Source organism: Lasiosphaeria miniovina, assembly GCF_030549165.1.
Source record: "Lasiosphaeria miniovina strain SMH2392-1A chromosome Unknown B0T26scaffold_3, whole genome shotgun sequence".
Lineage (NCBI taxonomy): Eukaryota > Fungi > Ascomycota > Sordariomycetes > Sordariales > Lasiosphaeriaceae > Lasiosphaeria > Lasiosphaeria miniovina.
The window spans coordinates 2,867,054-2,888,533 of NW_026848222.1; the positions used below are offsets into that span (position 1 = coordinate 2,867,054).

The 21,480-nt window shown below is 54.1% G+C and overlaps 4 protein-coding genes across 4 annotated transcripts; 2 read left to right on the forward strand and 2 right to left on the reverse strand.

Annotated features, from left to right (window-relative positions):
- Window positions 1-881: 881 nt before the first annotated feature.
- B0T26DRAFT_739682 (Alpha/Beta hydrolase protein) lies at window positions 882-1,987 on the forward strand (the record flags this gene model as incomplete). Its single annotated transcript, XM_060443744.1, has 2 exons — window positions 882-933; window positions 1,002-1,987. The coding sequence occupies 2 exons, from the start codon at window positions 882-884 to the stop codon at window positions 1,985-1,987; spliced, it is 1,038 nt and encodes a 345-aa protein (XP_060298379.1).
- Window positions 1,988-2,578: 591 nt separating this feature from the next.
- Window positions 2,579-3,224, reverse strand: B0T26DRAFT_674152 (microtubule-associated protein CRIPT-domain-containing protein; the record flags this gene model as incomplete). The annotated part of the gene is made up of 4 exons (XM_060439684.1): window positions 2,579-2,664; window positions 2,749-2,822; window positions 2,948-2,997; window positions 3,063-3,224. 4 exons carry the CDS (start codon window positions 3,222-3,224, stop codon window positions 2,579-2,581), a joined length of 372 nt encoding a protein of 123 aa, XP_060298380.1.
- Window positions 3,225-4,355: 1,131 nt separating this feature from the next.
- B0T26DRAFT_642980 (uncharacterized protein) lies at window positions 4,356-8,599 on the forward strand (the record flags this gene model as incomplete). Its single annotated transcript, XM_060437496.1, has 3 exons — window positions 4,356-7,604; window positions 7,665-8,332; window positions 8,392-8,599. The coding sequence occupies 3 exons, from the start codon at window positions 4,356-4,358 to the stop codon at window positions 8,597-8,599; spliced, it is 4,125 nt and encodes a 1,374-aa protein (XP_060298381.1).
- A 6,379-nt stretch (window positions 8,600-14,978) lies between these two features.
- Window positions 14,979-16,106, reverse strand: B0T26DRAFT_644033 (uncharacterized protein; the record flags this gene model as incomplete). Its single annotated transcript, XM_060437591.1, has 4 exons — window positions 14,979-15,462; window positions 15,538-15,597; window positions 15,862-16,004; window positions 16,038-16,106. 4 exons carry the CDS (start codon window positions 16,104-16,106, stop codon window positions 14,979-14,981), a joined length of 756 nt encoding a protein of 251 aa, XP_060298382.1.
- Window positions 16,107-21,480: the final 5,374 nt, after the last annotated feature.

The following is a 21,480-nucleotide window of genomic DNA, read 5'->3' on the forward strand; positions in this document are numbered from 1 at the left end:
TACAGGTACGCCGTCTTCAGGTTTGGGATCCCTCGCTACTGACACGACAACTTTTGATGATTCACGAATGAAACAGAGGCAGTGAGTCTCTTAGAAACCCATCCAAGTTCCGTCACTTGGTACCAGTACATATTCTCTTTACTTCAGTTCTTTCACCACTTCAGAATTATTACTTGTTAATTATTTCGCACTCCGGGCCTCAATACAGTACACCCGCCATGAGGTTAGCCAGTTTGAAACGAATACTTTAGTTACCCTTTGGAGACAGCATCTTAGCATGCCGGTGGAGGAAGTATAAGAGGCGCGGTCTCGGGCCTTTCAAAAACAAAATCCCCGGATCAAATCCCTAGGAAACGAAAAGACAACTCAGACCAGATGAATAATTAAATCCGACGCAGGCTCCGGACTCTGACAAACCCAGCAAGGCGATTACTATTGCCCAGAGAAATGTCATCTGGTCCAATCCAGTCCCATTGTGTGAGTGAAGAGTTAACACGATAATGGTGCGGGGAAGAGCGGAGTGGGCCGGCGCATCCCGCGATGCAACAACAGCTCGCAATGCACTTCCTTTCAATCTCAATCGCCAGTCCGGCACTGGCGCACTTTCATCCCTCGCGGGTTACAACGATCGTCAAGTGCAATATCTTGTCTTCCAATCTTACTCCTTCCTGGCTACTCGAGAGTGAGACGCCTGACGCTCTATATATGTTGCCAACCCTTCCTTCAACTTTCCCTTTCTTTTCCCCACTCGTTCCTCTCCCCTCCCAAACCTACCGTGTGTATTACAATTAGGATATCGTCGGCTTAAACTTCATTCACGAGGCGCTTAAACCACCCACCGACTCCGTATCAATCCAACCTATCAAGACTTGTGTAGAGCCATGGCGGGCGAAGCAGCCGCTGCCCCGGGCAAGCTCACCCCGGACGACAGCCGTGTAGAGCATCGCAAGCCCCCCCCCTCGCTCTAGGCTGCTGCAGCACCTGCTAACCTCCTGTCACAGACACGCTGCTGGTCCGCGGCAAGACGTACCACTACCTGCTCGGCAACCCGGCGGGCGGCGTGAGCAGCACCACCACCACGGTCGTGCTCGTGCACGGCTGGCCCGACCTGGCGTTTGGGTGGCGATACCAGGTGCCGTTCCTGCAGGCGCTGGGGCTGCGCGTCGTGGTGCCGGACATGCTGGGCTACGGCCGCACCGACGCGCCCGAACCCATCGAGCCGTACTCGTACAAGAGCGTCGTCGAGGACCTCGCGGTGCTGGCGGCGCACGTGGCCGGGCCCAGGCAGCCGGTCGTACTGGGCGGGCACGACTGGGGCGGCGCAGTCGTGTGGCGGTTCGCGCTGTGGCGGCCCGAGCTGACCTGTGCCGTCTTTTCCGTGTGCACGCCGTACTGGCAGCCGCTCAAGACGTGGGTGCCGCGCGAGGTGCTAGTGGAGACGCTGCTGCCCAACTTCCGGTACCAGCTGCAGCTCGCGGGCCCCGACGTCGAGGCGGACGTCGTCGGGCCCGAGAAGCTGCGCCGGTTTCTGTCCAGCCTATTCGGCGGGCGCGGGCCCAACGACGAGTTCGGCTTCAGCACCGAGGTCGGCGTCATGTTTGAGAACCTCGACAAGATTGGCCCGAGCCCGCTGCTGAGCGCGGCCGAGATGGACTTTTACGTCGACGAGTACAGCCGCCACGGCCTGCATGGGCCGCTCAACTGGTACCGCAACTCCAGGGTGAACTTCGAGGAGGAGCAAGAGCTTGTTGAGCAGAATCGGTCGCGCATTAGCGCACCGTCCCTGCTTATTGTTGCGTCCAAGGACAAGGCGCTGCCGCCGGCCATGGCGGCGGGCATGGACCGATTTTTCGACAGTCTGGTCAAGGAAGAAGTCAATACCAACCACTGGGCTCTATGGGAGGCACCGCAAGAGGTCAATGGGCACATTGGCAAGTTCCTGGCCGATGTGTTGAAGGCCGACAAAGGGCCGAAGGCGTCAATTTAACGAGACTGTGTATTACTTGGTTGCAATTGACGCCGTCTCTTTTCGTATTGAGTGAGCTAATTGTACACGAGGGCGTCACTGTTTGCTTGCCCCTAAAACAGCCTGCTCTTCCTAATATAAATTGTACATGCCGTCGGCCAGTCCCAAAATGACCATTCCCTGTGCATTTGGTGAAACAAGTAACATCTCGTACTATTTGACACGGCAAGACCCAACATCTTTGCCTGGATTGCTAGTCTATCTGGCATCAAGAGCTCCCAGAGTGAGAAGAAAGCCCGCTGTGCTCAGCCAAGCCATCGCCGCCGTACCGTGGTCGAGGCATAAACGATAGCGACCGAGTGCTGTATGAGTGTCTATTATGTGAAATCTCCTCGGGATCTTGCTCAGATCGTGGCGACCAGCAAAGCAGACGCTGCCTGGCGATGAGTGAAGGGTACAGCTCGCGGCTTGCCGCTGATATTCCTGCGTAAACTGCGCCATATCAAGTATAGAGAGAGACAAGACGGCTATGGTAATAAATGGCGCCTTTCTGAGCTGTTCAGCTCGGCCTCGGCGCGTTGAGCTGTAGTACAGTAGTACGTGATGAGAATCTCACTTGAGCGAGAACTTTTGCCCAGAGACAAAAGGCACCGCCGACGACTTTCCCTTGGAATTTGACTTGCCGCACATGGTGCAAGCTACAGTATTCTGCTGTCAGCACCAGACACCGACCGGTTCGCACGCTCTCATGTCATACTGAGTAAGATGGGATAGAGACTCACAGTTATCACGATAGGCACATGTATGGCAGTATGTGTATCCCTGCGAGATCTTGGTCTTGCAGCGCCCACATGAACTATTGAATCCTGGTCAGCACCGACTACGAGCACTGACGGGGGGGGGGTTATGTCAATTTCGCCTTGCTAGCCTGCGAGGCTGAGACATGCTACGCGACAACATATATGTATGTGCAGTACACACCTTGAATATTGCGCCAAGGGGTTCTTTGCGGCTTTGGACAGCAGCTTGCTCTGTGGAGACGTCAGTAGGTTGTGTTGGGCCTTGATTCGCCGTGAGATTTATATGGGGTACTGACTTTTGAGACGCCAGACTGGCCCAGAGTGGCCGAAGTCTTCTTGTTGCTCGACGCCGACGCCGATGAGGATGCCGGAGAGCCGTAGTACATCTCGCTCTTCTTTTTGACGCCAGGTGTGGCGAGCGTGGTCTTGGCCAGCTTTGCACACTTGCCGCAGACCATGATAGCAAACTGCCCGGGTTCTGAGTAGGCAAATGTCAAATTAAAGATGCGTCGTCGGTATAGAGCTTGATTTCTGACGAGTTGCCGATGCGAATCTACCAAGATGAGGTTGGGCGATGACCACTATTGCGATTACGACGATACGACCCGCGGGATTATACGATAATGGACGAGGCTTGTTGCCACTGTGAACGTGACTTCGGGTTCTTCTTACCTTCTAGAAAGGGCACCCCAATGCCCCACTCTAATAGTTGGGCGCTGCAGCTCCAGCCTCCTTCAGGCGAGGCAGAGCACCCTGATCTGAGCCTCAGGCGAGAAGTGATTGGCTAAATGCTCTCCGAAACACTTGGTTATTCATAGCAACGCGGCCTCTGCGGCAAGCGACCCGCCAAGCACGGGCACCTCTCAGCGCCATGACGGTCCCTAACAGTGTAACGGGGGCCCTCCATTTCCTCCTGTCAGGTTCGCACTAGTGCCCCCGATTCAAAGAAAAGATACCTGGATACATGCTAGTTTACTTCCCGGTGCGCCGTCGTCCCCCCTGAGTCGAGAGAGCCTCATCGCAATTTTCACACACATCAGACACGAACGCACTTGTCGCATTCAGGGGCTTCCTGTCGGTCTGATCTTTCGTCGTTGTTGCTGACCTGTCTTTCGTGTTTGTCATTTTGTAGGAGATGCGCGGCGCAGGACCAAACGGCATCCGTGCACTCCACCGATTCCATCTCCACTGACAGCGCGCCCGCCCAGTTATTAGGTACCGAAGGTGGAGGTGCAGACCTGCGCGGACGGCGGCTGCGGCTGACGAACCCGACGACTCCCCTGGCATCCTGCACCAAAAGGAGGCTGTGCCAGGAAAACGAGCGTGGCATCGCCATCGCAATTCTCGATTCTCGAACGACGCCCCGTCTCAGCTTGCTGACCCCGACAGCACTGAAAGGCCGCTCATCGACAAATCGCAACGCAAAACACCCGCTCGAGGATATACGCTTCGACTGCCTTTTCCCACCCCGGCCGCATCAATCCTCAATGCTCCGGCCATCGTCTTGATTTGTCTCTTGTGTTGCTGCTGCTGCTGCTTGCTCAACACGCCGCGCGACCCTGACCGGTCAGCCGCTTGAATTCTCCGGCATGGCCGCACGCCCGCCGCCTCCCGGGGCCTTGCCGACTTCCCGGAACGACTTGCTTCTCGACCTAGAAAATGAACAGCCCGCGTACAGCGGCGGCCAACGGTCGACGCTCAACGACGATGACCTCCTCGCTTACGGCTTCGACCACGACGCGGCGCAGCCCCGCCCCTCGGTCTCGTACGACGATTTCATCGGTGCCGACCATTCAACATCAACAATACCAATACCACATGCCTCGTCGGCACGCCCGCCGCAGGCCGGCCCCTCGGGCTCCACACCCCGTCCTCCCACCGCGCCCTACCTGACCGATGCCGACAGGCAATACAGCCAGACATCGGATCTGGGCAACTACCAGAGATACGCCGACGACTCTGACGAATATCCGGATGACGGCGGTTCATACTATCAGCAGGGCGGCCCTCTGCCGCCCGGCGGCGCCTCGGCTGTGAGGGACGCGCGGAATCGTAACAGCGTTCTCGCCTTGGGCGGTGGTGTTTTCGGCCGCATCAAGCACAAGCTCGGCATGGGCCAGGGCTACTCGGAAATGGACCTGCCATTGAGGGAGCCGCGCGCCGCCGGCCGCACAGACTCGGACAGGCTAGAAACGCCGCCGACGGCCTCCAAGCCGAAGAAGAAGTTCGATATGGGCAACTTCAAGTTCGGCTTCGGGCGCGGGAAGCCTGATCCCTCGACCTTGGGGCCTCGCATCATCCACCTCAACAACCCGCCTGCCAACATGGCCAACAAGTACGTCGACAACCACGTATCCACGGCCAAGTACAACGTCGCTACCTTTATGCCCAAGTTTCTGTTAGAGCAGTTCTCAAAGTTCGCCAACATATTCTTTCTATTCACGGCCGGCCTGCAGCAGATTCCCGGCCTCTCGCCCACAAACAGATACACCACCATCGGACCCCTTATCGTTGTGCTCATGGTGTCGGCGGGTAAGGAATTGGTCGAGGACTACCGCCGGAAGCAGGCCGACAAGGCCCTCAACATGTCCAAGGCCCGTGTTCTGAGGGGCTCGACGTTTGAGGAAACGAAATGGATCAACGTTTCTGTCGGAGACATTGTGCGCGTCGAGTCGGAGGAGCCGTTCCCGGCCGACCTGGTCCTTCTGGCGAGTTCCGAGCCCGAGGGTCTGTGTTACATTGAGACTGCAAACCTCGACGGAGAAACAAATCTCAAGATCAAGCAAGGCCTACCCGAGACGGTAACCATGGTGAGTTCGAGCGAGCTGAGCCGACTGGGGGGCAGGATCCGCTCCGAACAGCCCAACAGCAGCCTGTACACGTACGAGGCTACCCTGACTATGCAAGCCGGCGGCGGAGAGAAGGAGCTGTCGATAAACCCCGAGCAGCTACTTCTACGAGGTGCCACGCTGCGAAACACGCCCTGGATCCACGGCGTCGTCGTCTTCACGGGCCACGAGACGAAGCTGATGCGAAACGCCACGGCGGCGCCCATTAAGCGGACAAAGGTGGAAAGGCAACTCAACATGCTCGTTCTGGCCCTAGTTGGCATTCTCCTGGGACTGAGCGTTATCTCAACTGTTGGCGACCTCATCATGCGGAGGGTTGACGGAAATTCGCTCACCTATCTCTTCCTGGACCCCATCGGTAGTCCCTCTGAAGTTGCCCGCGTCTTCATCAAAGACATGGTCACGTTCTGGGTTCTATTCTCTTCCCTGGTCCCTATTTCGCTGTTTGTCACTCTCGAAATGGTCAAGTACTGGCACGGAATATTGATCAACGACGACATGGATATATACTACGACGTCAACGACACACCTGCGAACTGCCGGACCTCGAGTTTAGTCGAAGAGTTGGGTATGGTGGAGTACGTTTTTTCGGACAAGACGGGCACACTGACATGCAACATGATGGAGTTCAAGCAATGCTCAATTGCCGGCATCATGTACTCTGAAACAGTCCCCGAGGACCGTGTGCCGACAATCGAGGACGGAGTCGAGGTTGGAATCCACGACTTCAAGCAGCTCCGGGAAAACCGCAAGACGCACGCATCTGCGCAAGCCATTGATCACTTCTTGACCTTGCTCTCAACATGCCACACTGTTATCCCAGAGAGAGACGAAGAGGGAAACATCAAGTATCAGGCAGCATCTCCCGACGAGGGGGCGCTAGTCGAAGGCGCCCTGATCCTTGGCCACAAGTTCTCGGCACGCAAGCCGCGATCTGTGCTTATCGAAGTCGACGGCAAGTCACTCGAGTTTGAGCTGCTAGCTGTATGCGAGTTCAACTCGACCCGCAAGCGTATGTCGACCATCTACCGCTGCCCTGATGGAAAGGTGCGGTGCTATTGCAAGGGTGCGGACACCGTTATTCTGGAGCGGCTGAACGACGACAACCCGCATGTCGATGTCACCCTGCGTCATCTCGAAGAGTATGCGTCCGAGGGTCTACGAACACTCTGCCTCGCCATGCGTGAGGTTCCAGAGCACGAGTTCCAGGAATGGTACCAGGTGTACGACAAGGCTCAGACCACCGTCAGCGGAAACCGCGCCGAAGAGCTGGACAAGGCTGCCGAGCTTATTGAGCGCGATTTCTACCTATTGGGGGCGACTGCTATTGAGGATCGGCTGCAAGACGGCGTGCCCGAGACTATTCACACACTGCAGGAGGCGGGCATAAAAGTCTGGGTCCTCACTGGCGACCGGCAAGAGACGGCCATCAATATCGGCATGAGCTGTAAGCTCCTCAGCGAGGACATGATGCTTCTCATCGTCAACGAGGACACGGCCGCCGCGACGCGGGATAACATTCAGAAGAAGATGGACGCCATCCGGAACCAGGGCGAAGCCACTATCGAGATGGAAACCTTGGCTCTCGTCATTGACGGCAAATCGCTCACGTTTGCTCTCGAAAAGGACCTCGAGAAGCTCTTCCTTGATCTTGCCATCATGTGCAAGGCTGTCATCTGCTGCCGCGTTTCCCCGCTGCAAAAGGCACTGGTCGTCAAGCTGGTGAAGAAGTACCAGAAGGAATCGATTCTCCTCGCCATTGGCGACGGAGCAAACGACGTCTCCATGATTCAAGCCGCGCATATCGGCATCGGAATCAGCGGCATGGAGGGTCTCCAGGCTGCGCGCAGTGCCGATGTTTCCATTGCCCAGTTTCGCTTCCTCCGCAAGCTGCTTCTCGTCCATGGCGCGTGGAGCTACCACCGCGTCAGCAAAACCATTCTGTTTTCCTTTTACAAGAACATGACGCTGTACCTTACGCAGTTTTGGGTGAGTGCAACTCCACCCACGTACATCTGTCAGAAAGGCCGGGTTTCTAACATAATGTAGTATGTCTTCCAAAACGTATTCTCTGGTGAGGTCATCTACGAGTCGTGGACGCTGTCGTTTTACAACGTCTTCTACACGGTACTCCCGCCACTCGTATTGGGAATCCTCGACCAGTTTGTCTCGGCACGCCTTCTCGATCGGTACCCGCAGCTCTATAATCTAGGTCAGTCGAACGCCTTCTTCAAAATCAAGGTGTTTGCGTCCTGGATCCTCACGGCCGTCTACCACTCTATCATCCTGTACATCGGCGGCAGCCTCTTTTGGATCAACGATGGCGTGCAGAGCGACAGCTTGGTGGCGGGTAAGTGGGTATGGGGAACGGCCATGTACGGGGCGGTGCTCCTGACGGTGCTCGGCAAGGCGGCGCTCGTGACCAATAACTGGACAAAATACCACATCATCGCCATCCCAGGCAGCATGGCTATCTGGATCGTGTTCGTGGCGGTTTATGGCACAGTGGCACCCAAGCTGGGCTTTTCAACAGAATATTACGGCGTCATCCCCCGCCTCTTCACCAGCGCCACCTTCTGGATAGAAATGCCTACCCTCGCCCTCCTCTGCCTATTCCGCGACTTTACCTGGAAGTTTAGCAAGCGGCTGTGGCGGCCCGAGCCGTACCACCATGTGCAGGAGATTCAAAAGTACAACATCCAGGATTACAGGCCTCGGTACGTTTTGCCTCTCCTCTCCAATATCCATGTTTACTTTGCTGACCTTTGGGGAATAGTATGGAGCAATTCCAAAAGGCCATCCGGAAGGTTCGCCAGGTGCAGCGCATGCGCAAGCAGCGTGGCTACGCCTTCTCCCAGGCCGACGAGTCGCAGACGCGCGTCCTCCAAGCTTACGACACAACACAACATCGCGGCCGTTACGGCGAGATGGCGAGTTCAAGGTCCAATAACCCCCATGCTGAAGGCATGGTTGGGAGAATATAGTAATCGAGGGAGGCTTGTTTCCTCTTTTTTCTTCAACTCTTGTAGTACTTTTGGGGGTTTTGGGTCTCGCTCGTTTTTCCCTTTTTCTTTTCGTTTTTTATCTAGGAGCGGTATTCTCGATTTTTTTTTGGGAGGGGGGTTCATTATCATCAACATTGTCTTTTGTCTTAATTTTTCCCTCCTAGCCGTGGTGCTTGTGTTGATTGGTAAAAAAATGGAGAAAAGAAAGTGAGGACGTTGAAACTAAAATATTCTCGCCTTATCACCCGGTATTTTAATAACGTCTTACCTGTCCGAGTCTTTCCTGCATTTGCGTCACCACTCTGTGCCTCTACGCTTCTCTACCGCATAAGGGATGTTCCTTTCCTCGAGTTATCTCTTGCGTTCGGGATGGCTAGCTCAAGGTGTTGCTTTTGTTTGATTATGTTTTTCCCTTGAATCGAGCTAGGCGGGGCTGGGCTAGGCTGAATTTGTCTATCTAGGAACTAGGTTTCTGTTTCAGTATCCTGTCATTTTTTCTACCCCTCTAGTCTGGAAGCGGAGGGTCGAGGGGAGAGAAGGAGGTTCAAGTCTCGAGATGAGAAAGTGGGACGGACCCAATGTCAGGCACACTGGACACAACACACACCAAACATTTGCTTGTGTCTTTGACTCCTTTGAGCTGTATCTATATTCATTCTCCATCGTGATAGAGACCTCGATCGAAAACTATTATGCCTCGTGTCTGCTCTGGTTGCGAGTTCACTACTGCAATCCAGTCCCTGAATGTTTGTTAGTAGGGGACTTTCTAAGATTGAAAGGTCTTAATACCTTACGGCCCGCCTAAAGGGGTTTTCGCTGGGGGAGTCAAAAGCTATTAGAATCCCTATTTTAGAATCCTAGAGACCTAAGAATTCTCCAAAACACCTATCAATGGTTTTCCTGGCTGGCGTACGGAGTATTCTACTCAAATACCAGGCCAAAAAATATTCAGAGATTAGATTGTATTGTGTAGTCCCACCATTGTAGCTCAGAGGTGCCCGCCGGCATGGCTGGCCGGGGCTCGGGCAGTCAGCCAGGTGCCGGGTGTGGAACTGAAGACATGTTGAGGGGCCTGGGGAGTGGTTGTCATTTTGTCTATGGGCAACTTGTGAGGGTAGTTGTGATACCCGGGAGGTACCTACCTCTTATAAAGTGAGCGTAAGGAGGCCGAAACTTGAGACAGACTTGTGGGTGTGTGTTATTGGTCTCCCAGACTCTGCTCTGCTCTGTGGTGGCTCGGTAATTAGCAGCGTGTGTGACTCACTACCTATAGGTGGGCGGCTTTCAGACATCGGAATGTCAAATGTCCCAAGACACAGCAGCTGTGGGAGAATGTTTCACATCGAGCCACCCCCTCATCCATTCCTGTTTCTTGGGACGATCGTATGTATTGTCTTCTAGGCTTACACAGTGCGGGTATTCCATGGAAGCTCTCCTTCGGTTTCCCCAACACGGCAATATCAACTTATCAAGCAGCAAAAAAAAAAAAGGGGGGGGCTAGCTAGCTGGCTGAAGTGTGTGACGCGGGCACGCCTTAGATAGGTACGGACCTAGGAGCTCGCTTTCCGCGACTACTCCGCCGTCCGTACGGATTCCTTCTTGCTAGAACTAGTGTGAGTGAATGCATGCACCGCCGCCCGGGGCCCCGTGTCGGTTTGCTTGTAGCTGCTAAAGTAGGTTTGGATCATTGATTCTCATCAACCCCTGCTGCACACAGCCGAGCATCCCGAGGACTCGTCTTTTGCTGGCGACTTTATTTCACTTCGTCACCAGCCTCGCCCGAACCTATCTCCGTCACCCATTCCGTCCCCGTGTGTGCGTACCCTGCGGCTTGGGCTTGTTGGCTCTGTTGGGTCACTCGGTTCTTCGGACCTGGCCCCGACACAATTCCCGGCCTGCATTGCATCGCTATAAAAAAATAAGTATAGTTGTAGGTGTCAAAAAAGGTCTAGGGTTTGGTCCACCCACTCGCTCACCCACTCACCCCAGCACGGCTGGCCGCCTGCAGACCAGATCAACTGCCCCACGGGCCCCCGTATCCATGGTATGTGCTGCTTCCCACCTGAATGGCGCCGTGCCGTACTCAGTACTGTACCCAATATTCCATCATCACCACCCCGGACTTTGTCTTTTTTTGTTTGGGTGGATACATTTTCGGACTTACACTTGCCCACCTCAATGTCACAGCGACGTGCCATCTAAATACGCTGTACTCAGTAAGTGGACAGGAACTTACTACTGTGGTGAGATGGGTAATAAAAATCTCCATGCGGGGTTCCCACGCTAGCCAAGGGCATTGTATCCATACTAAATACACAAAAACTAGCTATATTTTGTAGCTACCGTTGGGCTGCAATCACTGCCTTGCACCGCTCTGGCATCGAGGCCAGTGGCTCCTTCAAATAGTCGCCGGGTAGTTCATCCCAAGCCTCCTTAAAATACTGGCGTAGCTTATCGTACGAGGGCTTCTCTTCCAGGCCGTACCGGTCTTCGATCAAATCCTTCATCCAGTTCCAACAAGATTCAATAGGGTTTAAATCTGGTGAAAAGGGTGGCCAGTCGATTACCGTAATGCCTCGCTCCCGGGGATCTTCCTTCGTCTCCGAGGCTGCATATCCCAGAGCACCGTCTTGCATTAAGACCAAATTCTCACCAAGCTGTTCCCTACAAAGCTGTACCTAACCGTGAATCGCAGGTACAGTGTGTAACCGATAGGTTTCGGCGTTGATCTTGCCCAAACCCTTCTCCCAGAAGGTTCCTGGGCCTTTACCAAAACCAGAAAAGCAACCCCAAAACATCCAGCCCCCCTTACGCTGATGCCTTTCCACAATACAAGTGGGATCCCACTCTTCGCCTGGCCGCCGATTTACGTACTGCTTCCTATATGGGCCACCAGTAACCCAGGTCTCGTCGGTCTAGAGAATCTTTGCCCATTATTCGGGGGTCCAGTGCTCGTGCTCTTACTCCTTGCGGGCAACTCGTCGGCGGAAGCTCAGTCGATAGGGGGCATGCTTGATTAGCTACATGCCGTTAATCCTAGCGAAAAGGACTGTTGAGAGCCCGAGGAAGCCCATTCGACGAACTTTCCTGCAGGAAGTGACATATTGAACAAGCTCATTCTCTTGCTCTGGTGTTAAAGTCCATGGCCGGCCAGTACCATGTTTAGCAGCTGCATCGCGAGCACGTATAGCGGTCTGGATCTGGGCTTTGGTGTACCCAGTAATACTGTGAATCTCAGCTTGGCTTTTGCCGACATCAAAGTATAGGACTCGAACTCGGTGGCGTTGTTCGGTAGTAAGCTGTTTGGTACCGCTAGATCCCTGTGGCCGGGTCATTGCATTATTGTAGGTTTTTGAAATCGTTGGATTCTTTGGGTTACTTGGAAAATATTATTGAAGTGGGAATTTACTACACAAACATGCCTGTCGTTCTCCCTCCGTCTCTTTGAAGCCAAAGTAAGACGCCTTCAAATCTTACCTTACTGTACATGCTGTATCAGTCGTGAGACGCTTTGTCGGAATGACAAGGTCATTCATGCTAGTCACTATAGTAACCGCTGCAAAAGGGTGGTGGTTGTGTTGCTCGTATTCTTCTATGTCTGCCAAAAGGATCACGAACTACGGGGACACGAAGGCACTCAGTCAGGGCGCCCCGCGGTCACGTGTTGCGCCACATGTTGGGCGAGTGTGGCCCGTGCGCTGACATGATCCCCCACTTTTTTGCCTATTAGACCAATCACAGCCCTGCAACTGCATAAGCTTGATTAACCCTGATTGAGCCGCATAACCCTGATTGATCGGTAATTCCTACACGTTCAATAGGGAAGGAAGGTGGAGCGCGTAAACACTCTCATGAGCCCCTACGGTCGCTTTGCACACAGCAAGGTAATCCATAAATCCGTGATCTGGAAGGGCGTAAACACCTGCTTACGGAATAAACGAGAAATAAAGAGCGACAACCTACCCAAGGCAGGGCAGCAGGCAAAACAAACAAAACCCGCCAACTCCGAGATCCCCCGCATTCCCGACAAATCGCGGTAGTGTCGTTAACAGCCAAAATAGGGCCTTGATGCCGAACATGGAGAATCGTGTGACCTGGAGTCCTGCCGCTGCCGCTAACCGCCGCCGTCCGATACGTACAGATATGCATGTTCCATTGTTATCATCGCCATCGCTATCAGTCAACAACCTAAAACTCCCTTGCTTAGAAAACTGAGCCGGCATCGTAATCAACCATTCATTGAGGCGATCGCCATCCCAGTCTTCGGCCGAGCACGATCATCATCATGCAAATACCACGGCAGCATTTACCTATCTTTGCACGTTTGTCCACCACCACCACAACACTTGTTGATCATAGATAGCCACAAGGCAAAAAAAAAAACGATGCCGGTGAAGTCATCAGGTATATACTACATATGCAGAGACGTGTGTATACTCCGTATTCCAGCACCCCATCCCATCCCATTCGGCCAGCCGACTTCGGGGAGTACCTTACAAACGTCGGGGTCCCCTCCCACCCATCTTTCTTTCTTTCTTTCTTTCCGCTGCTGATCCCGTTACATCCCGCCATCCACACCTCTACTTTTGTTTCTCCAAAAAAAAATCTCTAATCGGGCTGCTGCCCTTGATCCTAGTCGCCCTACTGCACCGTAATAGGCTAGGGAGACGAAAGAAAGAAGAAAAGATAGATAAACAACGGCTAGGTATTTCAAAATAGAACCACCCTAGCTGCGTGTATGTACTCGGCAAGTCTGAACCCCGGGATCTCCCGAACATCATATCTTGGGGGAGGATATCTAATTCTTCCCCCTCCCATCCCCGTTCGTCGCCCTTCGGGCTGTCGCGTCGTTGATCGATAGTATTGGGGGTTGGGTTTCCTTTCCCAGCTCGCCAAAAAAAAAAGCTCCGGATTATTCCCGATCTAGAATAGACTACGGAGTACGGATGCATCGATACGGGGAGAGAGTTGACCCCAATTCATACCACGTGGGATGCCAAATAGGCGGACTCGCAGCATTTCATCACCTCTTTCCAGAGTGTTGCGTATCCCCTTCGGACGTGCTCTCAGTCATGCCCCATCAAGGCCGTGGTTTTTACTCAGTAATAAACAGGCAAGAGGTTGTCACGGCCATGGCAGGCAGATAGGTAGGTATGTACCTGGGTAGTTGGATAATCCTAAGAAGCACTATAGACAATGTGTGAAGAAAAAAATAGAATCATATCTCCTGAGAAAATGCTAAATAATACTCCGTGTATTACCATGCCCGACCCAAGACGCTCTGAACTCCTTGTCATGGCGGGTTTCCGCAATTTCGTAGATCCGATAAATGAAACACCGCTGGCGAATGATGATAGATAGCACCTGCAGCGTTCCATGAAGCCCGTACGTACACTGTAGAAAGCAACTAGGCTGTCTGACGTACCGTCAGCCATCACACCGACAACTTGGCTACCTAGCTATGAGTACACCGGCCTGTTTGTTCCCCCCGCGTTCCCAAGAAGCCAAAGATGACGCCAAGAAAATCCAATAGATCCTTCGCAGACGCGCTCCGGGGCCTCCCCGAAAGATTGCTGCAAGGCGATGCTCGCTTGCTTCCCAAAACAGAAAAAAAAAAAAAATTGCTTTTGAGTCCCATCTATGCTGATAAAAAAAAGGAAAGAAAAAAGCAGATGAAAATACCGCTAAAGGTTGGCAAAGGAAAGGGGGGGGGGAAAATGAAAAGCAGTATTGGTGAATTGAAACAAAAATGTTGGTCGAGATTGAGAGCCGAGATGGGGAACACTTCCACAACCGCTCTTCTCTGTATGGCAAACTCGCTCTGAGATGGCCAGCTGAGAGAGGGGAGGAAACAATCCGGAAAAGAAACTAACCCCACGCGCTAAGCATGCGGTCAAAAGATTGCATCGCCGACATCCCCCTTTCTTCTCGTCACAAAACCAACCCCGCCATCTCTCTGTCCCTCGGGCTTGGGGTGGTTTGCGGGGTGATGCGGCCGCAGCCACCACCAACAAATTCCGCTCTGAGCTTGGGAGAAGAGACGAGAGACAGGTTTGGAAACCCCGCGCCAAAGAAAGAAAAAGGTTACATTAGATGCAAGACGAACAACCCCCACACTCCTAGGAGATAAAGGAACGAGGGAGATTTAGAACCGCCAGTCTCGTTTCTCGGCTTCAGCTGCAGTCAGATTTCTTCGTCAGCACCGTGGCTGGCTGCACGTCCATGGGAATCCGAAAACAGGCACATATGCTGGCCCGCGCTTCTGTGCTCACATGACCCCTGTTGGCCCAGCCGGCCGGCCTCATTTTTTTTCTCTTGCTTGGCTGGTGAGACAAAGCAAGATTGGGATTGGCGGAGATCACCGTCCCATCATGGGCGTCACCAGCTCGATGCTCTTGGGTCTCGAGTAGATGCCTGGTCTCCTCGACGGCAGCGGCCGATCAGAACTGGTGCCGTACGCACTAGCAGTACCGGCCCCGTAGTAGACGCCGTCATACGTCGATGGGAACATTCCCGACACGGGTCGCGTGTACGACGAACTCGGGCTTGTTGCAGCGCTCCGAGTGGAGGGCCACATGGACGTCTGGTACGTCCCGATTGGGGACGGAGGACTTGGCGGCCGGATCGAAAGCGACTGTAGCGCAGCGATAGCCGACGTGTGCGAAATCGATGGCGGGGAATACGCCATGGAGCCAGGCCGTGATGGCGAGGCACGGGGTATGATATCTCTGGGCTCGGGCACGCCCGAGTAGAAGGGATAACTCGCAGCAGCATGACTCCTTGAATGGTGGCTAGGAGTTGGCGGTGCACCACCATCCGCCGTCTGGTCATGAATCCGGCACCTGATTTTCTTGGTCAGCCGGCCCGCGGCTGGAAACACAACCAAAAAGAATTCAAACAAAAAGATAAAGACTCACGCATCAGAACAGTACACGAAAAGCTCTCCCGAAGGAAGGAATTGCTTCTCGCAGATCATGCTGGGACGCAGCCGGTTAGCGGGCGTTCTCCAGACCATGCAAGAATCGATGTATGCAGGAACGGCACGCCCGGCACTTGCCAGCCCCGGTCGGTGTGTCTCCCCCCTCATTGGAACAAGCACCGACGTAACACAAATCACCTGCATATCAGGTGACGATGCAGGTTGATGAAAGAGGAAGTCTTTGAGGGCACACGCAATTGCGAAACGTAAACTGCCCCCTAAAGCAAGGCAAAAAACAAATTCAGCCAGGGCAATGACATACCAATACTGTGGAAAGCTTTCCCTCTCCTCGTCCCACCACCGCTCCTCTTCCCACTCCCTCTCCCTGTCCTTGGGGGATTTCCCCAGCTTTTGGGCCGTTTGAGGTGTAGTCCTCCTCGTCATTGGCGCGGGCCGCGACGAGTTCTTGAGCTTGTAAGACGAGTCCGAGGCCGTGACGGCTTTCCGCACATCCGTCGTAGATGAGTTGCCAGAGCCGTGGCCCGACTTCCGACGTTGGTGGTGCATCGGGGCTGACTTGATCCGGACGTCGTCCCTCTGGTTGGCTGCTCCAAGTCGGGGCACAAACGGGAGGAGCGACGAGAAATGCGGGGTCTCGCAAACAGAGTCGGAACCCGTCTGTGTGGCCTTGGGGGGTGACTGATGTGTCTGAACCCGAGACGACGGCTCGGAGCAGCGCACGGGCTATTTGAGCTCTCTCGGGCGTCTAGGAGGTAGAAAAATTTGCAACTTGACAAGCTCGTGGGCGTCGTGTGTCACGGGGTGGCAAATATGTAGCTGCAAGGAGGGGAATTTTTTTCTCTCCCTGCGGTCTCTTTCGCTTCTGGAAATAAGAGGGTGGGATGCTGGTGCAGTCAATAGCGTCTGTCCAGGAAAGGAAGCTAAAGTAGTGCAATAGGTGGATTGCTCTGGGCAAACTCTAGGCCAGAAGGTTGACTCGGTTGTCGTTGGTCTAGATAACAACCCAGACTTCTGTTGGAGTCTAGTCCTGCGTCGTTGCGAGGGTGTTGGGCTGTTGATCAGGAAGCTGATCTCGGATCGGTATCCGTCGGGTATACGGCGTTGAATTGGCTGTGTGACGGCCAGGTCGAAGTTGACTCGGCCTGCAACAGGATAATCCACGAGCAATCGATTTCGTGGCAGGCAAATACTGGACCGCTGGTGTACGACAGTATGTCAAGCGGTTTCCAAAAGGCTAATTGACTTCGAAGAGATCAACAAGAAAAAAGATGGTTTGCAGTTGTTATAATAGAAGAGAGCAGATAGATGGAAGCTATACTGTGGAGAGTCTGCTGGCGGGGACCAGGTGGGGGGCCAGGCGATGGGATGGTCTTATGTTAAAATAAGAGAACAAGAAGCCGAACTACCAGATTTCTCCCGTTATCTGAACTCGATGACTCTTTCGCGAAATAAGGGCCGTCTTTGGCTGATTTTGTCGACAAGCTTGCGTGCTTCGAGTGTCTCGTCTTGAGGTGTTGCCGAGAACGGAGATCAGCGGGTTGTGGGACTGGCCAATCGTCTTTCACAGCCTGTGGGCATTAGAGGGGGGTGTGTAGATTGTAAGGGCGAGGGGTACGGCGTGTTCGGTGCTAAGGCCAGGCTCGAATCGAATGCTCTTCCTACCAACCTACTCCCTGCTGATAACCTGGCTTTGGTGGATGCTAGCAAGGTTCAGGCTTTCGATTACTGTCAAGATGCGCGGAGATTGCACTAGGGAGACGCGGAGAGAGACTGGGAAAAGTGAGAATCTACGGAGGGCACCTGGGAGCAGAAGGGTTCCAGCTGGTTCTTGTAGGCAAGCCTTCGCGCCCAGCACAGCGATTAGCTAAAATCCTCAGGTTTGCAGCATCCCGAGAGGGGCTGAGAGGGGTCGTCACCTAGAAGTGTGGGGGGTTCAGGTTACCCAAAGAGGGGCATTGCCTCGAGGGGGTTTTCCGGCGTCAATGGAAGAAGGCGTCTGGTTCCCTGGCACTGTGTTTCTCTGGGCGACTTATGGGGTCCACCCAAAACTAGCCCTGTCTTGTCGGTGCGGGACAAGGGGTTGCAGGCGTGATCGATCATGTAAGCCCGCAGTGGAGCAGCCGTGCTGACCTCAATCTGGGAGAATCCACCGCTTTGTCTGTGGCATGCGCAAGATATTCTTCTGGGTGACCCGGAGCGGTCCTGTGACAAATGCCGTGGGGTCAATGATGGAATTTGCCCATGACGCCCTTAGTAGGGCGCACAAATGTTGCCAGAATGTTGTGATATTCTGTCTATATTCGCTGCTGTCTTCGTACCACGCAAATAATACTAGTAGTATGTACTGAATTCGGGTTCTCGGCCTCCAGTTCTTTTCCAGGTTACCTGACGAGCGGGTCCTGCCCGGGTCGTATTGCTCTGCAGGAGGACTTTCAAGACAGACACAGCTGCCCATAGAGGTGCATCAAGCTGGAGGCAGACCCTATGGGGGTAGGGGAAGTTGAAAGTGTTCCATGGCGATCATATTTCTGGGAGAAATTGAACTCGAAGGTCCCGTCCTCAGGTAACCGTAAGGTATATGTACACTGCTTCCAACCACATCCATCTCAGATAGGTACTCCGTACTTCACCTGCCCGCCAACTGGAAGGAACATAACTAGTAGTAAACCCGGCAGGTATAGTACCACGAGTTCGTGCGGATTGTAACAGTGACCTCACATGCCAGAGTGGACAGCCACAACGAGAATACCGACCTTTCCTCAGGTGGGCGGAGCTTCCCATCTGATATTAGACGTTTTAGAGACTAGAAGGAACGTGCTCAAAGCCCTGGAGGCCAACAAGGTCCTTCCTTCCATAACCGAGCCTAGGATTAATGGAAGGTACCACCATATACGCTTTTAGTTGCTGCCCCCTCAAGGTAGAACCGTGACATTTTGCTCTTCAAAACACGCGTCAGAAACACGCCCACGCCCAGTCCGCTTTTGATCAGCAAACGCTGTGCACTCTGGAGGTCATGAGCTCGACGTCCCGCCGCCACAATAGCTCCCCTGTCTATCACACCGAGCAGTTCGTGTCCAGTCCTAGCCGCCCATTGGTGTGACGCCGATACCAAGGAGTTCGTCGTCGTTGATGAGCGTCAGCCTCCCTACCTTGGCCCTGGCTGTCATATTTTTTTCTTTTCTTTTCCTTTTTCTTTCCACAGCCTCATGTCCCCACCCACCCCAGGTTATAGGTACGTACATACTATGTACAGTGCCTAATGGTCGGGTCCCGGCTGCCCGGTGGCCCGTGGCTCACCCACATGTATTCTTTTCACTGAAAGCATCGCAAAAATAAATAAAAATCCCCCCTCTGTGGACTCCATACTGTATTTTACTGCGTACCTTGCTTGGCTCAAATGACGACGACATGTCAGGGCATCACGCCATGATCCAGCATGCCAGCCAGCAGCACTACTGCATTTCCACCAACAGTTGTATGTATGCTGAAATTTGCAGTTCCAGTGTTTCCCGCCCTTCGGATAGGACAATCCAGCGAGGGTCCCTCAAGGTTCCCACACCTCAGATCCCCTCTCCCTCCCTCCCTCCCTTCCCCCTTGGCACCGCCGGCTTGTTGAAGCTGCAAGAAGGGGCTGTCATCGGAGAGGAACCCTGCCGGCCGCGTCTCACGCTCGTTTTTGGGCGAGACACGGCCAACCGATCCGTTATTTCGGGCATCACCCCACGTCCAAAAATGGTCTTTTCTTTCTTGCTGTGTGGGATGGCCAAGCCAGTGCTATTCTAAGTCTAACCGATGGCATCACCGGCAGAGCCAGCTAGCCCCGTTCAAGAGAGCTGGACGACTTGGGGGCGCGTCGTTGTTGGCTGCCAATAGGTACGTGGAAATAGCACCGTGCAACATCTAGACAAACGGCTCTCTTGAGTCTGTCTACCTCTATGGCCCAACCAGAGGTACATACTCCATAACATGGTATCGGCGACCTCCCTTGTTCGGCAGCCGGGAAGGTAATTTTGCATCAACAACCTAGTCCGGGTTGCATTAGTGGTGCAGCTAATCTGCAGACGATACGCTTCTATCTCCTCTGAATTGACGTCGTTACAGCTTCTGAGCTGATTATTACTCGGCGGTAGGGAGACAGGCGGGTAGCAAGCTGTGCAGCAGCTCTGCACAGGCGTCATTGACGCTGTGCGCTAACAGGATGGCATCCAAGATCGGCCCGCGCACAACACGTACCCACGGCCCTTTGCGCCATGATCTTGGGATCCATGCCAAGGGGAGGGGCGCGATCCGGTCTCTAGACGCCGGTCCGCGGCGACCTGCCTCCTGAAGCGAATATGGTATGGATACCCAATTTCAAGCCGTCCGAGCCGTCGAGGGCCTTTTTTAGGTTCGGCCGCCGGGCGTGGGGGGAGCTTCGATGAGGTCGATGCGGCGTATGCATGGGCTGAGGGCTTCGCTCCCCAGGCTTCACACTCAACCTCCTTGACCTCATCGAGCTCTCGGTTCAAGCGGCAGAGACTCTCTGCTGCCCCGTCTTCACGCCTGCGTCTCCGGTCTGGTCGCTATCTGTCATACTATTTCCATATCTTCTGGCAGCTCAAGCAAATCAGGGACGACCAGGCATCGTCTCCGGGAGAGTCTGTGGCCCCACTTCCTCGCTGCACGTCGGTCGGACTGGTATTTCGGGTGGTGCCAGTCGCATCCGGTTTGTCGAGGGTGCTGCAACCCCATGCACTTCCCTGAACGAGACGCTGCCTGCACAGAGGTTGCAGATGTCCAGACAAACTCTCGATAGCCCGGGAAGCAGAGTTTCCTGACCGGCCTCTGCGAGACTTGACCAGCGGCGTCGGAAGCGGCCCTGGCAGCCCGGGTTGGCGCGCCAACCCTCTATCAGCTCCATTCAAAAACACGGAAACGATACCCAATAACGCGGGCCCGCACCCGCGGCAAGCTGGCTGCCGATAAGTCGCCCCTCCCCAATGCGTAAGCGATTGCAGCGGCTTGGGGGGGGGGGCCTCCGGACAATTGGAGCAATCTAGAAGCTCGCCCGTACGAGAGACTAGCACAGATCAGCCACGCTATGCAAGCGGTAGAGCTCCTTTAGTCTTCCTGCTTCAGCCTATTGCATGTGATAAGGCGCATTGTGTAGATAATGCCACTCGCTGTGCTGCTCCGACACGGCCCCGAGATATGGAACAAGTCCAGCAACACCACAGAGTTATTGACGGAAGCGGATAGGGCCGGGTTTTCAAGGCCTTATTATACCTATTTTCCCCCTCCTGGTGGGGCCCAAGACCCAGGGCACTGCAGACGACATTTAGGGACGTTTTCGAGTGGATGTACTGAGTATGTAGCCTGAATGTGTCGAACAGTCCAACACAAGGACCCGCGTCACCCTTGTTTCTCCCGCTGCTCTCTCCTTTGCTCATCAGATGCCAGAGAAGCAGTGGAACAAAAACCCAGCCAGAAACCAATGTCGTCGCAATCTCTAGAGATATTCTCGTTCCAGCTTCTGCCAAGAGACTGGTTAGTTCGGGCGTTGGTGGAGAAATGGCGGGAACTTCAAGACTCTGGACCGAAGCCTGTTGGCCTATGTGTTGGCAAGGTGGTCTGGCCTTCTAGCGCTTGCATATTATCCGGCTCCAAGGAGTGAAGCCGAAGGACTAGATAGCAAAACCTTGAAGGAAGGAAGCCTGCCCGTGTTCGCAGAGCGGATTCGGAGGGGTTCTGAGGACTGGTCCGTATGTGGGATGCGCATGGAAGTCCTCTTGCTCCGATTTCGCGCCGAGTTTTTCCACCCCCAGCCTTATCCTGCGCAGCGAACCGGAGATTTTAGCCAGATTGGTGGACTTCAGGGTCGTGCAGGCTGGCAGCTCTGCAAATCATAACACGACGGGCCGTTTCTTTTGGACAATGTGGT